Source organism: Bacillus rossius, chromosome 1 (genome assembly GCF_032445375.1).
Source record: "Bacillus rossius redtenbacheri isolate Brsri chromosome 1, Brsri_v3, whole genome shotgun sequence".
Taxonomy (NCBI): Eukaryota; Metazoa; Arthropoda; class Insecta; order Phasmatodea; family Bacillidae; genus Bacillus; species Bacillus rossius.
In genome coordinates this window covers 152,054,715-152,076,245 of record NC_086330.1, presented here as the reverse complement: position 1 = coordinate 152,076,245, position 21,531 = coordinate 152,054,715, and the positions used below count along the sequence as shown (strand labels likewise).

The 21,531-nt window shown below is 36.1% G+C and overlaps 1 protein-coding gene across 1 annotated transcript in view; it reads right to left on the bottom strand.

Annotated features, from left to right (window-relative positions):
* Window positions 1-21,531, bottom strand: part of LOC134546296 (GRAM domain-containing protein 2B-like) — a 365,293-nt gene that overhangs the window by 296,807 nt on the left and 46,955 nt on the right. Inside the window, exon 2 of the mRNA XM_063389016.1 lies at window positions 19,479-19,618. Coding sequence (XP_063245086.1) covers window positions 19,479-19,494 — 16 coding nt within the window. The 5' untranslated portion in view covers window positions 19,495-19,618. The remainder of the gene's footprint in view (window positions 1-19,478; window positions 19,619-21,531) is intronic.

Genomic DNA, 21,531 nt, shown 5'->3' with positions numbered 1-21,531 from the left:
GAGATTATGTTAACTATAACTTTTATACATGTTTGCTATTTAACTTCTTCCAATATGTGTTATTCTGTTAAGGATAGGACGATGATAGGAAAAGTAGGAAACTAATGGGAGTGTTTCAAGTTTAATGTGCCTCGAAAAAGTCAAATCGATGGTTGTTCCAATCGAGTGGAAGAGAGATAGATGCGGCGCAAGTGTACAATGAGCAAAACGGGACAATGTGCGTAACGGGACACTTTTCCGTGCGTACAGCCAGCGTTCATCGATTTATTAGACGTTGTCACGTCAAAAATACGGCTTACCAGTTCTGTAAGAAATTACTTAGACGTTTTGAGGGTTTTGCTAAACTCTGGCACAAAATCTGGAACCTTCACTGCAACTTACGAGGTCTTAATTATATTAAATATAAATTTTCAACATATAACTAAATTTCAATGTAAAACATACCGACTAACACTATAGTTTTATTTTTGTTATAAGAGTTCAAATGGTTGCATGCCTATAGCCCGTCCCACTCTTAGATTGCAGTACACGGCTTATGGCGCGCGCTGTTGCCAAATCTCTAACACATTACGAATTTCAGGAGATGCGTGTCTTTGTAATTTGGATAGAACAAGAAGCATTTTAAGAAATCATATCGTAATTTATAATATTTTATACTATTACACATATAAATTTGTAATAATGCCACTTTTATGTAAATTTCAAATAAAAATTACCTATTGTAGACGAAATTTTCTTATAGTTTTCTTTTCTGTTCTAAAAATCCCATATATATACCTATATAATTATATATATATATATATCACATTTTCATGGGCCCGATAAATGCCGTATTTTTGGACAAGTCATGTCCAAAATGATAAATAAAATACAGTAATGGAAATTCTCGGTCGAGTAAGTTATGGGAAAAATCCGAACAATTGGTTCGAAATGGGGAAGATTTTTTGAAAAACAGAAAAATCGCAACAACTCCCATAATATGAATAATATCGAATCCGTTTTAACGTATAATAACTCGGATTACCTAATGCCGAAAAATGTTTTCTAAATACATTTTTGATACGACCAGCCATAACTGCATGGGTTCGAAAAAAATTTTCACCGGACAAAAAAACGTAACTGCCTTAGTAGACACATTATCAAATCTGTTTAAATTGTTTGTAATAATATCATAATTATTTTCCAAAACTTTGTCTAAAACAATGTTTGATAAGATGCTTGGTGAGAAGGATAGAAAAATAATTCAAAATTTTGTACCATGATCGCTATTAAATTCCTTCGTATTTATTTCATACATTTTAAATATTATGTTCAAGAATCGATTATAATATTTTTTGTTGACTAAGGAAGCCATGTATTTGAAATTGCTTGTAGGACAGAACCCCACTTATCTAAACACACGGCCCTGTTTCCTCTTACGACGGCAGCGCGCGCTCTTCTACTGATAAGACACATCTTTAACAGCTATTTCAACGGAAACTGTAGAAGCAATTGAGATGGCGCTGCTTTTAAAAACTAATTCAATTCATTGTGAACACATTTTTCTCGCTTTCGTCCCCCATCTATCTTTAATAGAAAAAAAATTTTCCGCGGGTCAACTTTTTGATGTGTCAGTTTGTGAGAAAATGCATTTCAATATATTAAAAAAATTATTTAAGTGAAACCTGTACAGTTTTTGTCTTAACATTTGTTCGGTGGCGTCCTAAGGCATTAATTTACTAATAAAAAAAATATCCGAATGAAATACACATGTAGGTTGTTTTTTTTTTAATGTGAAACATATCGGAATACTTCAAAACAGTTCGCAGCGAATAAGTTATGTTTTTTAATTTTTTCGGACACTTAAAATATTGTTAAGTATTCAAAATAAGCATTGCCTGATGCGTATTTTGATTCTATACAATATGAAAAAAAGCTTGGTCCAAAAATTAAAATTTTAAATTTCGTTTGATATTTGGCAACAACGCACGAAGAAACAAGGACAGTGCTAACGGCAATCGGCGTGTGTTAGAGAGAGAGAGAATGCGCCCATTTACTTTCATACTGCAATCTAAGAGTGGGATGCTCTATAGCAGGTCATACCTAAGCAAATTAGTCTTGTTTGCGAAGCTGATGTTCTAGGTTGTAATACCCCAAGTGTCTTAAAGAATAATTAAATAATAAGGTAAAAAGATTTGGAAGCTTTGATTACTGGGGCCCTCAATTAATAACTATAAAAGTCAACAACAGAGGCGACACTAGGAGTAAACAAAGAAAATTTAGGGACTCCCTACAAATACTTGGGAGTACAAGGATCGTTATTATATATTAAATAAATAAAAACAACTGTTACGTCTATAGACTTCCTTATTTTATTAATCATTGTTCTTTCTTTTTTATAGATTAAATTTTCCTTAGTAAAGTCTGTTTTTCATTGATAAGTGATCTTATTTACATAACTCACAATTACACTTATTATATGATATTCCTTAATGTTATATACGATAGGGCCGGCCCTGAATGTATAACAAAAATTAAAATATTTAAAAACAAGAATGAAATTAAAATTGGTAACTTTAAAGGTTGTACATATATTCCTTGCAAAACACAATATAAATTTCTTCTCCTGAAACTGCTTTTTACTGTCCGCTGTCTTAACTGGGGTTACACTATTTTTGAGTTCGTGAATAAAAAGATAGAATTATGCGGGTATCACCCGGGGCTGTAGGTAGACGGTGATCGAGGTAGTAGGCCTAAAGATGGTGGATTCTGCGCAGGAACCGACTCCAGAGGTTCTGGCAGAGGATTTTGGTTGCCCCAAACTTGGAACCCTGTCTGAAACAGAAGTCCAAATTCCAAAGAATTAGACCTGTTTCCAGACAGTATACTTAAATGGCTCAAAAGGCCAATAGAGGGAAATTAAAGGGGGGGAATGACGTCAAGACTTACCAAAACAGGGTGTTGGTCCTGGCGCTCAGGAGAGGGTGTCTCGTCTCCGAAGACTCGAACCACGTTTCGCGGTAGCCACGGAAGTCATCATGATTAATTAGAAAATAATTTATATAAAAATACTAAGTTTCTCAACTATTAACTAAACTACTGACCGGTTAATAATTTTAGCTAGGGACTCCATCCCTCTAGTCTGAAAAGACTACATAATATACGATGTCGATGATTCGCCGAAGATCGCAGATACAAACGGTACCAGTCAGTCAGGAGGCGCGCACCGAAGTAAGTCCAGAGCGGGATATCACCAGAATATCATAAGCGCGGGGTCTCTAGAGAATGGGAGGGGGGTAGGCTCTGAGCCGAAAATTACCGAGTCCACCCGAAGGTGTCCGGCATAAAAATATTAGATCTTACTGGAGTGACTGCGCGACTGAGGCGCTATCTTTTGGTGGCGAGAAGAAGTACTAATAAATCGACTAGTGACCGACGAGTGTGTCAAGCTAGGGGGTCATGGAGTAACCAGTGGTGCCACCTAGCGGCCTGAGACATAAGGAGGGGAGAGAGGTTGTCGTTACCTCCGCGCGAGCGCGGTAGTGTCGGCGCTGCCGACGCCTCACAAGTGGCATTAGTTACCACAGCCGTCGCTAGGTGTCGCTAAAGTCCAGGATCATAACTGCGGCTGTCAAGCCTGAGATGGCCTTGACTTCGGTTAACGTACCCGTGCGGTCGTCGCTCCTAGCCACACTTCTGAGAAGAAAGTGGTGGGTGAGCAGGAGGAGGATGGCTTCAAAAAATGCATGGTCTGTGGGACACAAGGCCCACGGGATCCTCCTGTCGTGTCTTGCTGCTAGTGAACTTTAAACCGATTCGTGACAGAGTTAGCAGGGCTCAGCACTGCTTCACAAGCTGCTGTAGGCAAAAGGTAGTCACGCGAAGAAATAAAGTTACCGGCCCCGACGTGCCTGAAGGCGGGAGAAATATTAGCCAGAATGCTAGCCTAGCATGAGGCTGGGAAAGAGAATCAGCTCGCCTCTGAGAACAGAGGCTGAGGGCCTGGCCGTAAAGAAAATAAGATGAGAGAAAAAGAAAAGAAAAAAAATATATTTTCAAAAATATTTAAGATAACAAAATTTTAAATAAAACGTGCCTAAATCCCTAATACAAGGTATATCTCTCTCCAACAACCCAAATTATATTAAGGCTCAGTTATATGTTGCGTAGTTAAAACATGTTACAAATTAACTAATATGTAGGTGTGAAATAACTCTAACTTAAGTAAACTCAATGTAAAACAAGATAATTTATTTTTACAGAACAACTTTCAGCAAGGAGTTGTAGAGATTGTGTAAGGTGTGCGTGACGTGTATCAATCAACCATAACATATATTTAAAAAATAAGTAATTTTAACTGCAATGGAAATAGTATTATCCTTGAAGTTGCTTTTCACACACTGTTTGTTCCATCCTTTCAATGATTCATTTTGGGAGTACGGTCAAACTTCATCATTACGTCTACGACAAAACATTGTTATATATATATATATATATATATATATATATATATATATATATATATATATATATATATATATATATATATATAGGGTAGTTCCGGAAGAGATGGACCACCGGGAGAGACGGACCACTGCTAATAGTTCATAAACCAGCCGCTAGAATGCAGCTGTACCCAGTTTGTTCGATGATGGTGGACGCGTAATTGTTGTAATTAAGTTTTTAGAATGTTTTGTAACCCAGTTTACAAGTAAAACGTGCCTATTGTAACGAGGTAGGTGAAAAACTTTTTAATGCATTTAGTTCTTTTAATGTGTTGACTATTTTAATGCATGATTTTATTATATTCACATTGTTAAGGGTATATTTTAACTTTCTGCTTTACTGTAAGCTTACGTGGAGCTTTGTTTTCCAAAGAATATCGTAGTTTTTGACTGGTCCATCTCTCCCATAGTTTTGGGATAGATGGACCAGACACATTTAGGGATAGACGGACCACTTATTTTAGTTGTGTACATGGTATACTCGTATACGTGTAGTGTGAACAGGGTATTTTGAAGGAAGAGTAGCCTAAATCAAATAATCGGTAGATAAAGATATTAAAATTATTGTTGAAGCCTGTTGCGGCAGAAAATTTTTGTATATAAAATAACTGGCCTATATACATAAAATCAAAATAACAATTAAATATATGCTATTTTAATAATTCATAACTTATTTTGAAAAAAAAAATACACTTTTGATTCTCCGGCAAACATTTTACTCTTTTAATTATAATAACAATGAATACAGTAATTTAACACGTTTGTCAGAAAATTATACACACAGATATAGATACTTGTGATACTTAGGATACCGTGGTTTGTTTTCCTTAATATTGTTACAGCAGCTAGGCGCATTGCTTCGGAAATTGTACACTAATAAACCCTTATGTGATAATTTAAATAATGTATTTTTTTTAACTAAGTGTTCTTAAAACCATGAGACATGCTGTTTTTACTAATTTTATCAGTAGACTATAGTAATTAATTTATTGGGTCGTTTTCCCCCCAGGAAAATGCCAACTTTTTACCAGCGTAAAGGCATTTCAACTCGAGGCCTATGGACAGAGGAGAGTCTACATAGAGCGGTTGATGCTGTTGGTAAAAAGCTGATGGGTGTAAATGAGGCTGCCAGAAATTTTGGTATACCCAAAACAATGCTAAAACGAAGACTGCGATCCAATAATGTCACGAAGAGAAGTCTTGGTCCCTCATCTATATTAGGTGAAGAAAATGAAAGAAAAATGGCTGAGCACATTAAAAAACTTCAAAAGCATGGATTTGCAACAACAAGAAACAGTGTTCGATCAATGGTCTTTCACTTGGCAGAACGCTTGGATCTTAGCCACAAATTTGACAGAGAAAAACAAATGGCAGGATACGACTGGCTAAAATCATTTTTATCTCGGCATTCAGATCTCACTGTCAGAAAAGCTGAAGGAGTGTCAGTAGCTAGAGCTTTGGGAATGAATAAAGTTTCTGTGATGGAGTATTTTGATTTGCTTCAAGAGTTAATGTCAGAATACCACTTGATTGGTAAGCCCGGGCATATATTCAATATGGACGAAACAGGTCTGCCACTAAACAATAAGCCTGGAGAAGTTATCGCAGAAAAAGGTTCTCGAAATATATCTTTGATCACATCAGGTGAAAAGGGTGAAACCATATCAATTCTGGCATGTGTGAATGGAGAAGGTTCATTTATTCCGTCATATTGTATTTTCAAGGGCAAGAACTCTAAAGACGAGTACACAGATGGAATGCCTCCGGGATCTGTGGTTAAGATGTCACAAAAATCAGCCTATGTAAATTCTGAATTTTTTTTTGATTGGCTTCGAAACCATTTCACCCCAAGAAAACCACAAGGACATGTTCTACTAATAGTGGATGGCAATACATCACACACTAGCAACACAGAAATGCTTGAATTTGCAGAGAGCAACGGAATAATTTTGTTGAGTCTCCCAAGCCACACAACACATTGGCTCCAACCATTAGACCGGGTATTTTTTAAGTCTCTGAAGTCATACTACTTTAAGGCATGCAACAACTTCATGGCAAACAATCCTTCAAGAAAACTAACAAGGCTACAGTTCGGAGAAATGCTGAGTGCTGCCTGGAACAAGTCAGCATCAGTTGAAAATGGCATCTCTGCATTTAGAGCTACTGGAATTATGCCTTTCAACCCTAATGTAATCCCAGAATATGCTTTTCTTACAAACACCAATGGGCAGAACCTAACTTCAGATGGGACTGAACATGTTGATACGCCGACTGAACAAAGTGTCATTAGTTCTAGAACATGTTTTGTAGTAAATTCAGGAGAGAATTTTTCGTCTTTCCAAGTTCCAACTTCTCAAAGTTCTCTTCCAGGATCTTTGACAGAGAACCTCTCCTATTTGCCTGTGACTTCTCAAACTTCTCTTCCAGGGACCTCAACAGAGAACATTTCACCGTCCCTTGGGATTTCCGATAGTGAGACAGCTTACGTAAAAAGATTCAATGTTGCTACACGTGAAAAGATACCACAAAACATTTCGTCGAAAGACTTAACACCCAGTAAAATGTTATGTGATATTTCTCCAGTGCCCTTGGTAACGAAAGCTAAATTAGTACGACGAAGTGGTAAACCAGCACATCTAGCCAAAATTCTCAACTCTCCTGAAAACCTAGCAGTGTTAAAGGAGAAGAAAAAAACACGAAAAGAAGAGCAAGAAAAGAAATTGAACAAAAGAGTGGAACGAGAAAAATGCAAAAAAGTAAAAGAACAAAAACAAAAAGAGAACAAAAACAGGCCAAATTTCACATCAGGAGGACACATCATGCAAAAGAAGAGGAAAATCAATTTTTCTACGAGAAGAGGAAGAAGAAATAAAGGAAATTCAAGTCTGTCTCATTCATCGGAAAGTGAAGACCCTCCAGTTCTAAATGATGAAAGTGAGGATGGTCTACCAGAAGAGTGGAATGAAAATGAATGTGTTGGTTGCGGAGAAGATTATAACGAAACACAAAAGTGCGACGAGTGGTTTCAGTGTGTAATGTGTCATTATTGGCTTCATGAAGGCTGCAGTCAATATGAAAATGTGTGTCACGAATGTGGGAAAAAATTACTAAAAGGAAGGCTTAGGGCAGAGTGAATATTTCATTTGGAAACATAATATTTTAATATTTAGATTTTAGTTTGATTGATAGTAAACTGTAATTTTTAATGCAGTTTTTCTTTTCAGCTGAAATTTGTTACTAAAATAATATTTTTACTATTGTTTTAAAATCATATTTAATATTTTGTTACTGTCCCTAGCAATGCCTTTATTGTATTAAAAAAGTTTAAAAAGTTAAATTTTGTATTTAGCAAACTATGATTTTCTAATAAAATTTTATAATTCCTGGTCCATCTATCCCATACCATGTGGACCATCTCACCCATAGGACTGTGGGATAGATGGACCATGCAACCTTTTTTTTAAAGGGTTAAAGTTATACAAAATATTCAGATTCAACAAATTTATGTCCCAAAACGTAAAGGAAACTTCACTGCGCTTCATTTGGACTAATAATATATGTCGTTGAACACAAATATTCAGAATAATATATGAAAAAAAACATGATCCATCTCTCCCGGAACTACCCTATATATATATATATATATATATATATATATACATATATATAAGGTAAGTTAGCCAAATAAGGCCCCCCTTAATTATAAAATTAAAAAAAAATAGTATGAAGATAGCAAAAATTATGAAAGTTGGACAGCAGCCTTCTTAAACATGTATACTTCGATAATATATGATCAGAAGTACCAAAAGTAAGCTAGTTGTAAGTACCAAATGGCATTATCCAAAAATGATGCAAAGGGCCATATTAGGAACACCTGTTCCGAATAAGGCCCAGCAGCAGTACCAAATAAGGCCCATGTTTAAATAACTGCCAATTGAAGTCAAATAACAATAAAGTGTAATGAAATTATCTATACATTACAAGGTGCAATGATGGTAGTCCACATTCAGATAATTTTAATTACATTCTAACATTTTATAACCTCTATTGATTAATATTAAAATTCCTACAGCTGAACATGTAAATACTAATAGTTCGCACTCGAATCACAAACCAGAAATTTTAAAGAAAAGTCACAGCTGAAAATGAACATGTAGGTACACAATATGTCTGTGAAACTAAGTAGCCTTACAAGCACAAACTGGGCAAATGCAATTTGGTATTTTGTCATTAGCAATAAGCCCCACACATTCTTCATGAACATAGTGGCTACACTTTTACACACAGTCTCGTGTCAGCAATCCTGTCCTCTGTCCAAATGAAACAATACCAGGCTTCTTTTCCTTTCTTCTACGTATCACTCGATCCAATAGCAAGATGTTTTTGTTTGGCAGGTTCAGAGTGTTTTTTTTTACTGCTTTTAACATTGGAACTTCCTGGTGCAGCATTGCCTGGCTTGTTGCCTTGATTTTGATCATTCTGAGTCTTCATTTTGTCTTGAAATAATGTCTTCGTTACCTCAACAGATTTGTAGTTAAGCGATTTTTTTCGATTTACGTCATTCTTTTTCATCACCTAAGGTGTCCGTAGGATATCTTTGAATGAAATGTTTAGACTAAGTTCTGTGCCATCACAGGATACAAGAGAAGAGTCACTTGAATCACTTGTTCCCGACGATGAGTCTTCTACATACCTTAGTTTGTCAGCTATTTTTCGAGTTTTCTCTTTTACCTGCCCATGCTTGCTCTCTTGTGGGTGAACTGGGGCTGCAGACTGATCCTTGTGCTGTTTCATCTGGGTTTTCTATTCTGGTAAGTTCTGAAGGAGCGAAAGCACTCTCGTGGATAACAGTAGGGTCAAATGGGTAAATGACAGTTGCAGAAAACCCACTTGTTACATTACTGGGCGTAGCAGCTTTGGTCCAAACCTTACTAAATATTTTCCCAAAAATCCTTTCGGTTATTGTGCGGTCTTGAAAATTTGTCTGCTTTGATCAATGTAGTAACACTTCATCATCCCAAAATGTTTCATAAGGACCGAAAACAGATTTATCAAAATGCTGCAGCTCATGTGTTGTGTTGCTTGGTAAGCAGAATAGTGTGATTCCGTAGGCTTCAGCAGCTTCCACAATGCCTATGTCCAAGTGTGATGATGCACCATCAAAGATAAGCAAACTGTTACCTTGTGGTTTGAATTTCGCAAATTTTTTTTGAAAATATTTTTTTTTGAAAATATTTTTTACAAAATAGTTTTTAATTTAACCTTTTAAGAAGGTTTTTAAAATATTTATTCTACAATAAATAATTGTTTTAGTGTTTTACCTAAAGCTTTAGTGCTGCAACAATGAGATAAAAATTTCAGAAAACAGATGTTCCAAATAAGGCCCGCGGGCCTTATTTGGTTCTCCAGTGTGGGCCTTATTTGGAGTTTGTCGCAAACACACACTTTCTTTAAGTGTTTTACTCACAGTTTAATACACAACAAGAGTTCATAATATATAACCATACTAACATATTCTGTAAACTACGGGCTTTAAAATGGTATTCAGATACTTTGTGTCAGTTACATTACCTTAATGTGAAGTCGTTTTTCACGATTCGTCGAAATTAGTAACCACAGCCACTACGAATGCCTTGCTGGTCTCTAAAGGTGGGTTTACGATTGAAAATTATGAATTAAGACTTAAGACTTAGTCGTGTACTTACCATATGACTCTATGTAAACTAGTGGAATGGTTTATGATTGTCGTGTGTGAATTTTGACGGGTCGTGTGCGAACCATATGATGACTTAAGACTTAACAGAAATGGTTATATTTTATATTTTTCGTTAAGACTTAAGGGAAGCGACCAATCACAACAACCCGGAACCTTTCAACCGGAAGTTATGTCTTATTATTGGACCGAGCGAGGCAGTATTTTTGGTTAGAATTCGTATATTTGTCATTTGTAATCATCATCCATTTCGAAAAATAGATATCCCATTTGTCAATAACCTATTTCAAACCTGCTTCTCCGTTTCGAACAATTGCCGAACATGTGTTTTGTGCTGTGATTGGTTAGAATTAACGACTTCTATGTCAATCATAAACTGGAAAATGTAGTTTTGACTTAATCGTGTGCTCGATGTTAAGTTATAATTCTTAAGCTGGGTTTACGATTGATTTCCTTAAGAATTATAACTTAACATCGAGCACACGATTAAGTCAAAACTACATTTTCCAGTTTATGATTGACATAGAAGTCGTTAATTCTAACCAATCACAGCACAAAACACATTTTCGGCAATTGTTCGAAACGGAGAAGCAGGTTTGAAATAGGTTATTAACAAATGGGATATCTATTTTTCGAAATGGATGATGATTACAAATGACAAATGGGATATCTATTTTTCTAAATGGATGATGATTACAAATGACAAATATACGAATTCTAACCAAAAATACTGCCTCGCTCGGTCCAATAATAAGACAACTTCCTTTGAAAGGTTCCGGTTTGTTGTGATTGGTCGCTTCCCTTAAGTCTTAACGAAAAATATAAAATATAACCATTTCTGTTAAGTCTTAAGTCAGCATATGGTTCGCACACGACCCGTCAAAATTCACACACGACAATCATAAACCATTCCACTAGTTTACATAGAGTCATATGGTAAGTACACGACTAAGTCTTAATTCATAATTTTCAATCGTAAACCCACCTTTAAGGAAATCAATCGTAAACCCAGCTTAATGCGTGTAAAATGGCGAACAGTTCGCGTCCCAACAAGTAGTACCTGCGCTGACCGCTAGATACCAGAGGCTGTCCGCTGCATGTCTCGTCCGGTGAAAACCTCTTTGCTATCCTAGTAAACTCAATGACGGGCCTTATTTGGACCCGGGCCTTATTTGGTCAAGGTACCTTATATATATATATATATATATATATATATATATATAGAGAGAGAGAGAGAGAGAGAGAGAGAGAGAGAGAGAGTTTTGTGTCGGCTTACGTATTTAGGCAGGGAGAATTTAAACGAAATACATTCAGGTTAAACAACATTATTTCCAAAGTTTGGATTGGGAGTAATTTATCTTCTTATGAAGAAAACTCCCGGAAACAAGCTAACTAGCTAACTATTCGCGGTTAAGATGTAAACTATCGCAACTGATGTTTGCGCTGCAGCTGTTTGTAACTGGCGCAGGTCGGCGCCTGCTCTCGAAAGGCTGGACGCCTCGCGCGTCACGTGCAACGGCTACCATCTGGAGCCCGCGCCAGGGACACGACCCTCAGGCGCCGCCGACCACGCACTGGAGGCGACACGCGCACGAGGCTGTCACTGGCTACCGAGCTGCCATCGGAACTGTCAGGAACGTCTGTTCCACACATCCATGCTAAAATTACACTTCATTTTGTTTAAAGTTATTGACACCGGCGTTCCAAACCACCTAAATGAGGGTTTAGGTGTTGAATATGCTAAAAATTCACCCTAACCGTATTTCTAGTGCACCATAGGACACAGCCAGTACCATATTTTTAGAGAACGAATTTAGGTGTCATATTCGTGTCCTATCCGTCCAGATGGCGGACATGCGTATTTCGTCATTAAAGTGTGTGTGTGTGTGTGTGTGTGTGTGTGTGTGTGTGTGTGTGTGTGTATATATATATATATATATATATATATATATATAAATACCCTATTCAATTTCGTGAACAATGGGGAATGTACCAAACGTATTGGTGTGCCAAATGAAACTTTATGGTAGCGAAACTATCATGGAATGCATTTTGTACCCTTTAACGGCCATAAAAAAAAGTGATCGCAACTTAAATGTACTTTAGAAAATTATAAGCATGGTTCAATTTTTGTAGGATGGTGCTGCTATCACTAGGATCTATGGATGCAAAATGCCCGCTAAAAAGAGCTGGAACCATTTTCCAGCCTCGCGGTTTATTAAAACGTTTGCCGGTTTGTTCCCTTACTGGGATTCGGTTTGAAAACGTTCTGGAACAAGGCCCGCCAGTTAGGTTACGGTTGTGTCCCAAAAGCCAGTGCTTATTCGCTACCTTACCCGAACATCTTGGAATACCACCTTGAATGTTGCAATTTGACGTAGAAAATGTGGCAGAAACCTTTTTGAACCAGGGACAGTCTGCAAAGTGCTGCGTTTCTCGGTCCTTCAAGACTGGGGTCCTAGATACAAGAAAAATTGGATGCGCAGAATTACGTCACCTTGACTCGAGGCAACCGCATCGCAATTGAAAAACGGACCAAGCAAAGACCAAAAATACTCATGTAATTTAACATAAAAATAGCTGACTGCATGGAAACTCTGCCAAGCAAAGCTGTAAGATGCGTCAGCCATTATACTAGATTTTGAAAACGTCCGTTCAATATTTGAAACAAAAAAAAAAGAGCACGTGTAACCCAGTACATGTGATAGAAATAAAAATTATTTGGCCATTCAAACCTCGACTCGTAAGTATATCGTAAGGGGTAAAACGGCAGCGAGAGAAAAAGAGAGAAAGAAGACCATTTTATAAATAAACATGAATTAACAAAATTATTACTCATTTCAAAATAACTGCTCAGGATATAAAAAATTATTGATCAATCAATAATGATTAGTTAACAATAAATATTACTCACTGTTCAAATAATCACACCATAAAATGTTATATTAAATTTTTCAGGATTCCAACTATGGCACGAAAAATATTCTAACTACAATTTATACAAAATTTAAAAAGTAGTTCAAATTTGATGAATTTTATTCTAAACCATATTTATAATATTACTCAGTATTATTCAGAAAACCATTTATACTATTTAATAACAAGATAACACAGCTCGGGAATTTTGACTTTCATTTCTTTTTAAAGTATTTAAGAATCCTAACGTTTTTGTAATTATTATGACTTTGTTTCAAATAGAATTATTTAATTTATTTCAAACAGGTCAGGATATCAATCATTATTGATCAATCAATATTGATTAATTTACTATACATATTACTTAATGTTGAAATACTTAAACCAATTAGAAAATTTTCAGTAAATATTAAAGCTAGGATTGATTATAATAAATCAGTTTTTAATTGAATTGTATAGCTACTAGGTATAGATTAGATGTGATAGAGAATTTTTCTAGTCAAATTTTGTAGTTCTGCAAATATCACCTTATCATTGAGTTATAGTGCAACAGTTTTTGCCAACAGGCTACATAGACATACTGCAATGCATTCATAGGCATTGATAATGTTCTGCCGTCGAATGAATGAAAAATAAGTAACATGTCCGCTGCTCCGCGACACGAAAACTAAACGGCACGGATCTTCCTCACAGTAATTCTGTATATTATAACCATATTGCCACAAAGTGAAAATAAAAAACAATTATTATTCTACGCACGGGATTTGTTAATTTTTTTAAAACTAGTTTATTCTTTGCTGGACTCAACAATTACTACACGCTCGTAGGCTCATAATTATAATACGTTGTGTGATATAGTTAATCAAATAATACGTGACAAAAATTACCCTGCCAAACTGAATCGTGAAAAGCATTACACCAGCAAAAAAAAAAAAATAGTTACACAGCTAAAACAGTACTCATATAACATTTTTTAACAATACTGATTTACACAAGTAATTAAAATAATACGTACTTAAAATAACAACTTCTTCTTTTTAGTGAATTTGAACAGGATGGGCAGTATTTTAATAAAATTCATCGTGGAAAATCAGGTCCAAGGCGGGGCTTTTATCGGAGCCGTTTCTAATAGTTTAACATTTCGTGTTGTTTCGTGCTGCTAATTGCTATCCGAGCTTGATGATGGCAGCAACTTTTACGATTCAGGCAGCGACTTCCAGTGGCGGGCGCAGGAAGTACGTGTGTGATTTGCATCCAGATGTGTTTGTATTCAAATAGTGACTGTTTTGTGTGTCAGCTTATTTATCACGCTCGGCATTATCTCAAAAGAATCCTCACGTTGATTTTTTTCGTGCCTGAGTTTCGTATGGTAAGTATATTTGCAACACGGACGACTCGAGAACACGTGGGTTTGTGTCTGCGTCGACGCGCGCAGAGGGGAACGACTAACGTCGGCCGTCGATCCACGCTCAGCTGCGCCGCCATGGCGCGACGCCCGGCCCAGCTATTCTCGTCGGCGGCCGCAGCGCAAATAACACTCGCCCCATCGAATTGGAAGTGTCTGTTCTCGCGTCCCCCCGATGCAAATAGCCAAACACTACACTTCATTTTAAAAAATAACCTTCCTCGCTGAATTTAGGAGGTAGTAGCCTAAATTATTTTGCTTCTGTTATTTCGTTATATGATCATGATTTTAAATAAATACATAATATAACCATATCTAATAGTTTATTAAAAGTTGTTTTCTGCCAAACAAGTATTTTTGACGTGATAACGTCTTATAAATCGATGAACGCCGGCTGCACTCACGAAAAAGCATGACTCATTCTCACGTTCCGCCTGAGCCGAGCGTGCAAGAACCGGCCAACCACCGTGCGAGAAAATATTCTATAATATCAAACAGGTTAAGGCGGGCTTTTTTAAAGCAGCAATTTAAAAAAATTGATTTATTTGTCCAATTTCGTCATTTCAAATTAACAATTGATTGACATTGATTTGATTTAAGTTTATTTCTATAACTAACTGTTTGTCATTATATTTAAACAAATTAGTTAAATAAAAGTTGCAAAAACTGTAAATAATATTTGAAAATTAAAAAGTATGCAATTTTTCATCAATGTTTTCTTATGACGTTATCACGTAAAATTATCGTCCGTAAACCGACTTTACAGACAACCCCCTTTTTTTTTAATTGTTTCTACAATCTTAAAGGCTAATTTTTGGCATGTACTATAGACATCAAATTGTGTTTTGGATTAACCGTTCACATGTAAAATTTCTAAAAAATATTTATTTATAATCTACCATTCATTAAAGCAATAATTTAGATGTCTTGTAGAGACACAATTTCAATCAGTCACAAACTCATAAAACTGCAAAATTTTAGGTCATTCCGGGGCAGTTCCGGCGTATTTTCTTGGGTTTGTTTGTCATTATATTAATAGGTAGGTGAATATGTGTAGTACCTATACTTGATATCATTGCTGTGCCTATCTCTACGACAAAACAAAAGGTACATAAAGGTAGGAAGCACTAAGAAAAGTCATAATTAGTTATGACAGACTTCTCGACAAATCAACCATTTAAATTTTTTTTAATTATATATTTTATTACTTACTTCCTTTTAGTTGGGAGTTTTTTAGAAATTTTATTTAATCCTTTTACGATTATATTTACATTCATCGTGGGTTTTTTCAAAATTTTTAATTGTTTTTTGACTTTCATCCTTGTTATATTTACCCCCTTGCATGTATAATTAGTTACATACAAATTTACTTTAAACAAAAATGTAGACAATATTGATAAAAAAATTTAAATTTTTAGAACGGATTCAATAGTGTACACGGTTCGGAAGTTTTATTAATATTTTTATTTCAATCCTCGTTTCTTTTTAACCCCTGGCAGTAAAGGATCCTCTTAAATATGTTTCTACCCATAGTTTTTGATATTTTTAAAAAATTTTGCAGTTAATTGTTAGAGATTTTATATATTACCTAACAAGGGAGTTTTGTCCTTAAACTATATTTTTTCCACCCTTTTGCAGCAATCTTTGGTTGTATCAAAACTTATTTCAGACAAAAGTTTTATATACTATGAGGTTTACAAACTATTTGAACGGATTTAACATTGTGCTTACTAAAAGAGTTATGTAATTATTGGTCTTTCAACCCTGGTTTTTACATCCCTTGCGGTAATGTTTAGTCTTATAAAAATATTTCAACGAAAGTTGTAGATAATATTTTAAGATTTTATAATTAATAAGAACTGATTTAATAATAGTAATTATGGTATGGAAAGATATTTTTTATTGTACGCCTTTTTTTAACCCTGCAGCATTGGTTTGACTAACAAAAATTGTTTTAAAAAGGATTTAATAAAAATTGGACATTTTAAGAACAATTCCAACTGATTTGATAGTGTGCCTACTAAGGGAATTGTGGAATATTTGTCCAATTCCTGTTTTTCCCACCCCTTGTAATTAATTATGTTTGGTCGTATAAAAAATGTATTTAGGCATAAGTTTTTGGCATTACTCCTACGAGATATAATACGTTTAAACAGATGCGATATTTATCTTATATAGGATTTCTAGCGATTTTTCTATTTTTAAACCCACCATTTGTACCCCTTTTGTGGGATTGAGCCAATTGACGAATTCGACCGAAATTTTCCAATACCATATTTTATGTATAAGTTTGGAAGCGATTTGTGCAAAATCACGGCAGTTATCATAGCCATAAAAAAAACTTTATATATATATATTAGTTAACGAGGGTTTTCGGGTCTATTTATGGACCATGAAACAAAAAAGTATATAAAAATTTTCCGAAACTTGCACCATAGTAATAGTGCAATGGGCAGTCTTTCGCCGAAATCTCCCTTTAAGAAACATGTACTTTTCCCCTAACCATTCGCATACATTCACGCTATAACAATCCCATGCTTATTGCGGCCAAATACGTAACCAAACTGTTAACACCACCCAAAGTAACCAAAGAACCAGGACAATTTCACCAGTTGGAACCATCAACTCGTCGAAATGTACGTCAGTGGAAGTTTGTTTATTTGAATGGCAAAGTATTTCTGCACTCGTTATACTTGTGGTAGCTGCGTCAATTGAATACCCGTCAAAAACGACTGCATTAGAATAATAATGCCTTTGCACGTACTGTACGTATTTTGTGCAGATCGGTGCAAACGATTCGCAACACTGCCATGTGACTATGTAGCCGATATCCACCATCTATGACATAAATGCTATTTCCAAATTCAATATCGCCTGGAACAGGCGTAAAAGCTTCTTAGAATGAAGATTTTGCTATTGCGCATTCTCTTTTTGCTAAACAGAGCTAAAGAGAATTGGCCAGTTATAACTGAAGGTATTCCTGCAGCTCTTCGTCTGAATGCTTAGCAACACACATTCTTTGATACAACAATAGCGGATCAATGGAAATTACGTCTTTAATTTTGATATTGCTGATGATAACTGTAACAGGAACCACTTAATCTGAACGCTTGAACTTCACGGCGCCGAAGTTGTTACCAATTATTTTGGAAATCGCCAGAATACCAATTTCACGAGAATCGTAACAGTTAATTCTTTCATCTCCGGCGTCGCCAATGCTTACAGAAATTTTCTGAGCTTGACTCCGCTGTGACTCGCTCAAACTATTCGTCTGATAGAAAAAATTTCTGTAGTAGCTATTTTTGACATAGGTGATGCTGGAGAGAATATATTCTCGAGAAACTGGTTTTCGGTACCACTTTTTTTAATATGGCGGCGCGAGTGGCGGTCACAAACTCAGAATATTAATTAGGAAACCAAACTGCACATACCTACCAAATTATAACTTTCCTTGACCTTTTGTAGCGAAAGGCCCCTTTTATGTCGTGAGTGACTGGACTAAATGGGAGAGGGAAAGCAAAAGAACAGAGGGGAATCCCAACGTCCCAAGGACGTTCCTACCTACTCGAAAGACCCTACTTTAGAGGGTTTCGATATAATTCCTTTCCCAACTTAAAATTTCACCAAAATTCTCTGTAAAACACAACTTCCATTTCGCAATATATGTAGGTGCTACCAATTATTTATTTATGCCAAAATAATATTGTTCAGTGGCAAATCTTTATTATTTGCCTAATATCAATCATAAATCATATAATGGGAGTGGTCTCATTCGCTTTAGAAACAAGCAAACTTATAATAAACGATACCTCGCTCGAACTGCTTTGTGCAAACTATTTTGCACATCTTCCACGCCAAGTTCAAAACCCCTGGGGGACAGTTGTCCCCCGTAAATTTGGGCGAACGCCCCAGATCTCGATTTTAGTTACGAAAACGAAGATATGATCAAAGTTTCATGAATGTACAAATTTTGTTTTTTGGTCGATTTGGGACTAATTTTCCTTTACCAAAATGAATATATATATATATATATAATTTAATCTCTTTTTCAACAATCCCTGATATTCCCATAGCCGATTAAATTTCTGCAATTGCAGTTGCCCTTACTAACTTGTTATAAATAGCAGATTTCATATTCCATACTTTTTTTTCTATGTATAAGGTGGTCAATGTGAGCATTGTTTCGTCACTCTTACGAACAATAATGCCGAAGAGAAAGATGTCTCAATGAATGATGCTATTCGCTAATGAACTCTGTTAAAATGTCGTCGTTCATTCCCTTTCCTCACTCAACATTTTACTAAACCATTCGACCAAGCAGTTGTGTTCACACACTGTGAGTAAACTTTATTACTCACCATTACACTAAACTACTGACTTAGTGTGAACCACGCCATGTTGATGTTTTCATTGTATCGTCATTACTATTATATAAGGGCTATTACTGTATAATGTATTAATTACTAACACTTGCGTGACTTTCTACACTCATTATACAGGCATTTAAGTGAATATCTATAATCAAAAATTTATTTGTTATAGAAAAAACCGCCCTTAAACAAAGTAATGCCATAAAAATGAAATGATAAACTTTCCATGCGAGACCGAGCTTAAGGTGGTTGATTTGTCGGATCACTGGTTTCCACCAAGGTGATCCAGACTCGGTTCTCGGCGGGCACGAATCCGAAATTATTCCACGAGTGGGAAACATTGTGGGGGTTGCCGCGGGCCGGTGGATTTTCTCGATGTGCTCATGAATCACAGCAGAATAATCCGAGTAATGGCTAAAGGGTACTGGTTCTCCGACCATTAACAATTCTTGAACCACCAACCACAATATACGATTGGACAAGATATTTTCTAGCTAATCATCTGGCGGTAGTTATTTTGTTAATGTATTAATGGTGTTCATGTGTGTCTAAGAGAGCCTCGCCCTGTGTTGAGCAGTGTGTGGCCTCACCTCGGAGGCCGGCCATCTCGTGCAGGTCGATGTCGGACCTGCAGCGCTGCAAGCCGGGGGGCGGCTGAAGGCGCGGGCGCTGCTGGGACGACCCGGCATCCCGCCCCCCGGGGCCCCTCTCCGTGCCGCTGGGATCCAGCCTGCAACACACAACGCATCGCTTTTATGATAAGTGTTACCAGATGTCCTTTGTCCTATTTTACCCAGATAGACCCACTTATAAATGGATAGACCCACTTTAAATATATATACCCACTTTAACTGGTTAGACCCACTTTAACTGGTTAGACCCACTTTAACGGGATACACACTTAACTGGATACACACACTTAACTGGATACACACACTTAACTGGATACACACACCTAACTGGATACACCCACTTAACTGGATACACCCACTTTGGCCCAGCTTGGACCTCTCTTGCCCGGAACTGCCCTCTTTTTACCGGACCTGCCCCTTTTTCCCGTACCTGCTCCTTTTTCCCGGACGTGTCCTTTTTTACCCGGACGTTCAATCTTTTTCCCCGACGTGCCCTCTTTTGCCCGGATGTGCCCTAATTTGGCCGGCTGGGCCCTCTTCTAACAAAAACAAATCCAAACAAATATTTGGTTTCAGATCATATATGTCTAATATTAAATCAATGGTGATATGATAATTCCTATTAATTTTTTCTTTGAAATGTTTAGATTATTTGAACATTAATGATTTTTGTAATTACAATAATTTTGCTTGCAACACAAAACGTTACTTTAAAATAACAATAGCTAACTTCAGCATTTAAAATTGTTGCAAGATTTTTAATGAAAAAGCAAGCTTTTTTTTATTCAAATATAAGCGACAAACAAATATTTTTGTAGCAAAATATTTCAGTGGTTCGTATTCGAAACGAATTTATGTTGTGGTAAAGGGAGTTATTTTATAAAGTAATTTAGGAGGGGTCCAACTACTGTGAAGCATTATAAAAGTCGTAACTACAACAATATTAAAATTTATTGTCCTTGAATGGTCATAGTATTATAAAGGTAATTTCTATACTTTATAGAAATCAGTTTATTTATTTTATTCACGTTTAACATTTTCATCAGTTTAATTATGGTTCGTTTAATCTATGCAATTGTGTGTGATTTGAATAGTATTTTGCTTTGTCTATGATTATGATTTTATCTTTGGTCATAAATTTAAAATTATTTGTTTTTTTATTTTCTCTGCATTTTGTCAAAATTGAGAGAATCGCGGTGGTTATTAACAAGACAAAATAAAAAAGGTTCTTTAGAATGTTCGGCCGTAATCACGTTTTAAGTTGGATTCTACGAATAGCTACTACGAGAAATATGACCATTTAAAATAAGTCAAGCTGAATTACTGAAAATTGAAGAAGATTTATAGATATTTGTAAGGAATTAATTGGATTTAGATAAAATAATTTACAAAGAATTACCATATACTTTCAACGAGAGCTGATCCATTATCGACGTGTATAAAAGACCGTACCATGAATAAGTAATGTTGAAGGATAATCGCAAATTGACCTGCTAAAGACTAATCTAAAAATTCAATGAAGAGTTGAAGCTCGAGTCTACTTCTGTACTACTGTCCTGCTAAACCATGACTGACTGAAGGAAGGTGGAGGAACATTTCCAATCGACGATGAAGATTCCAGAGAAGGACGATCCGTGAGCCAATCCGAATACCAGCCCAGGAGACCGTTCGAGAGGAGTGCCCAGAGGACTACTTCTACCAGGTCCTAGAGTGATGGATGTCCTTGTCCGCTGATCGCGCTGTGCGGTGATCACCGAGGATGGCCTCTTTTCCTTGATGTGGTTTGCTGAATCCGAGGTTGGTTCGTACCAGTCCCGTCCCGTCGCTGTAGAAACTTTCGTCGTTTACGTTCAAGAGTTCTATCCACATTAAAAAAAAAAAAAAAAAAAAAAACATTATTTCTTCAAAGATACTTAAAGCATTGAAAGTTTAAACAAAAATTGTAACAACTATTCTTCATACATGTTAACTTGGTTAATTTAATTATCAGATATTTTACCGGGATCCCAGT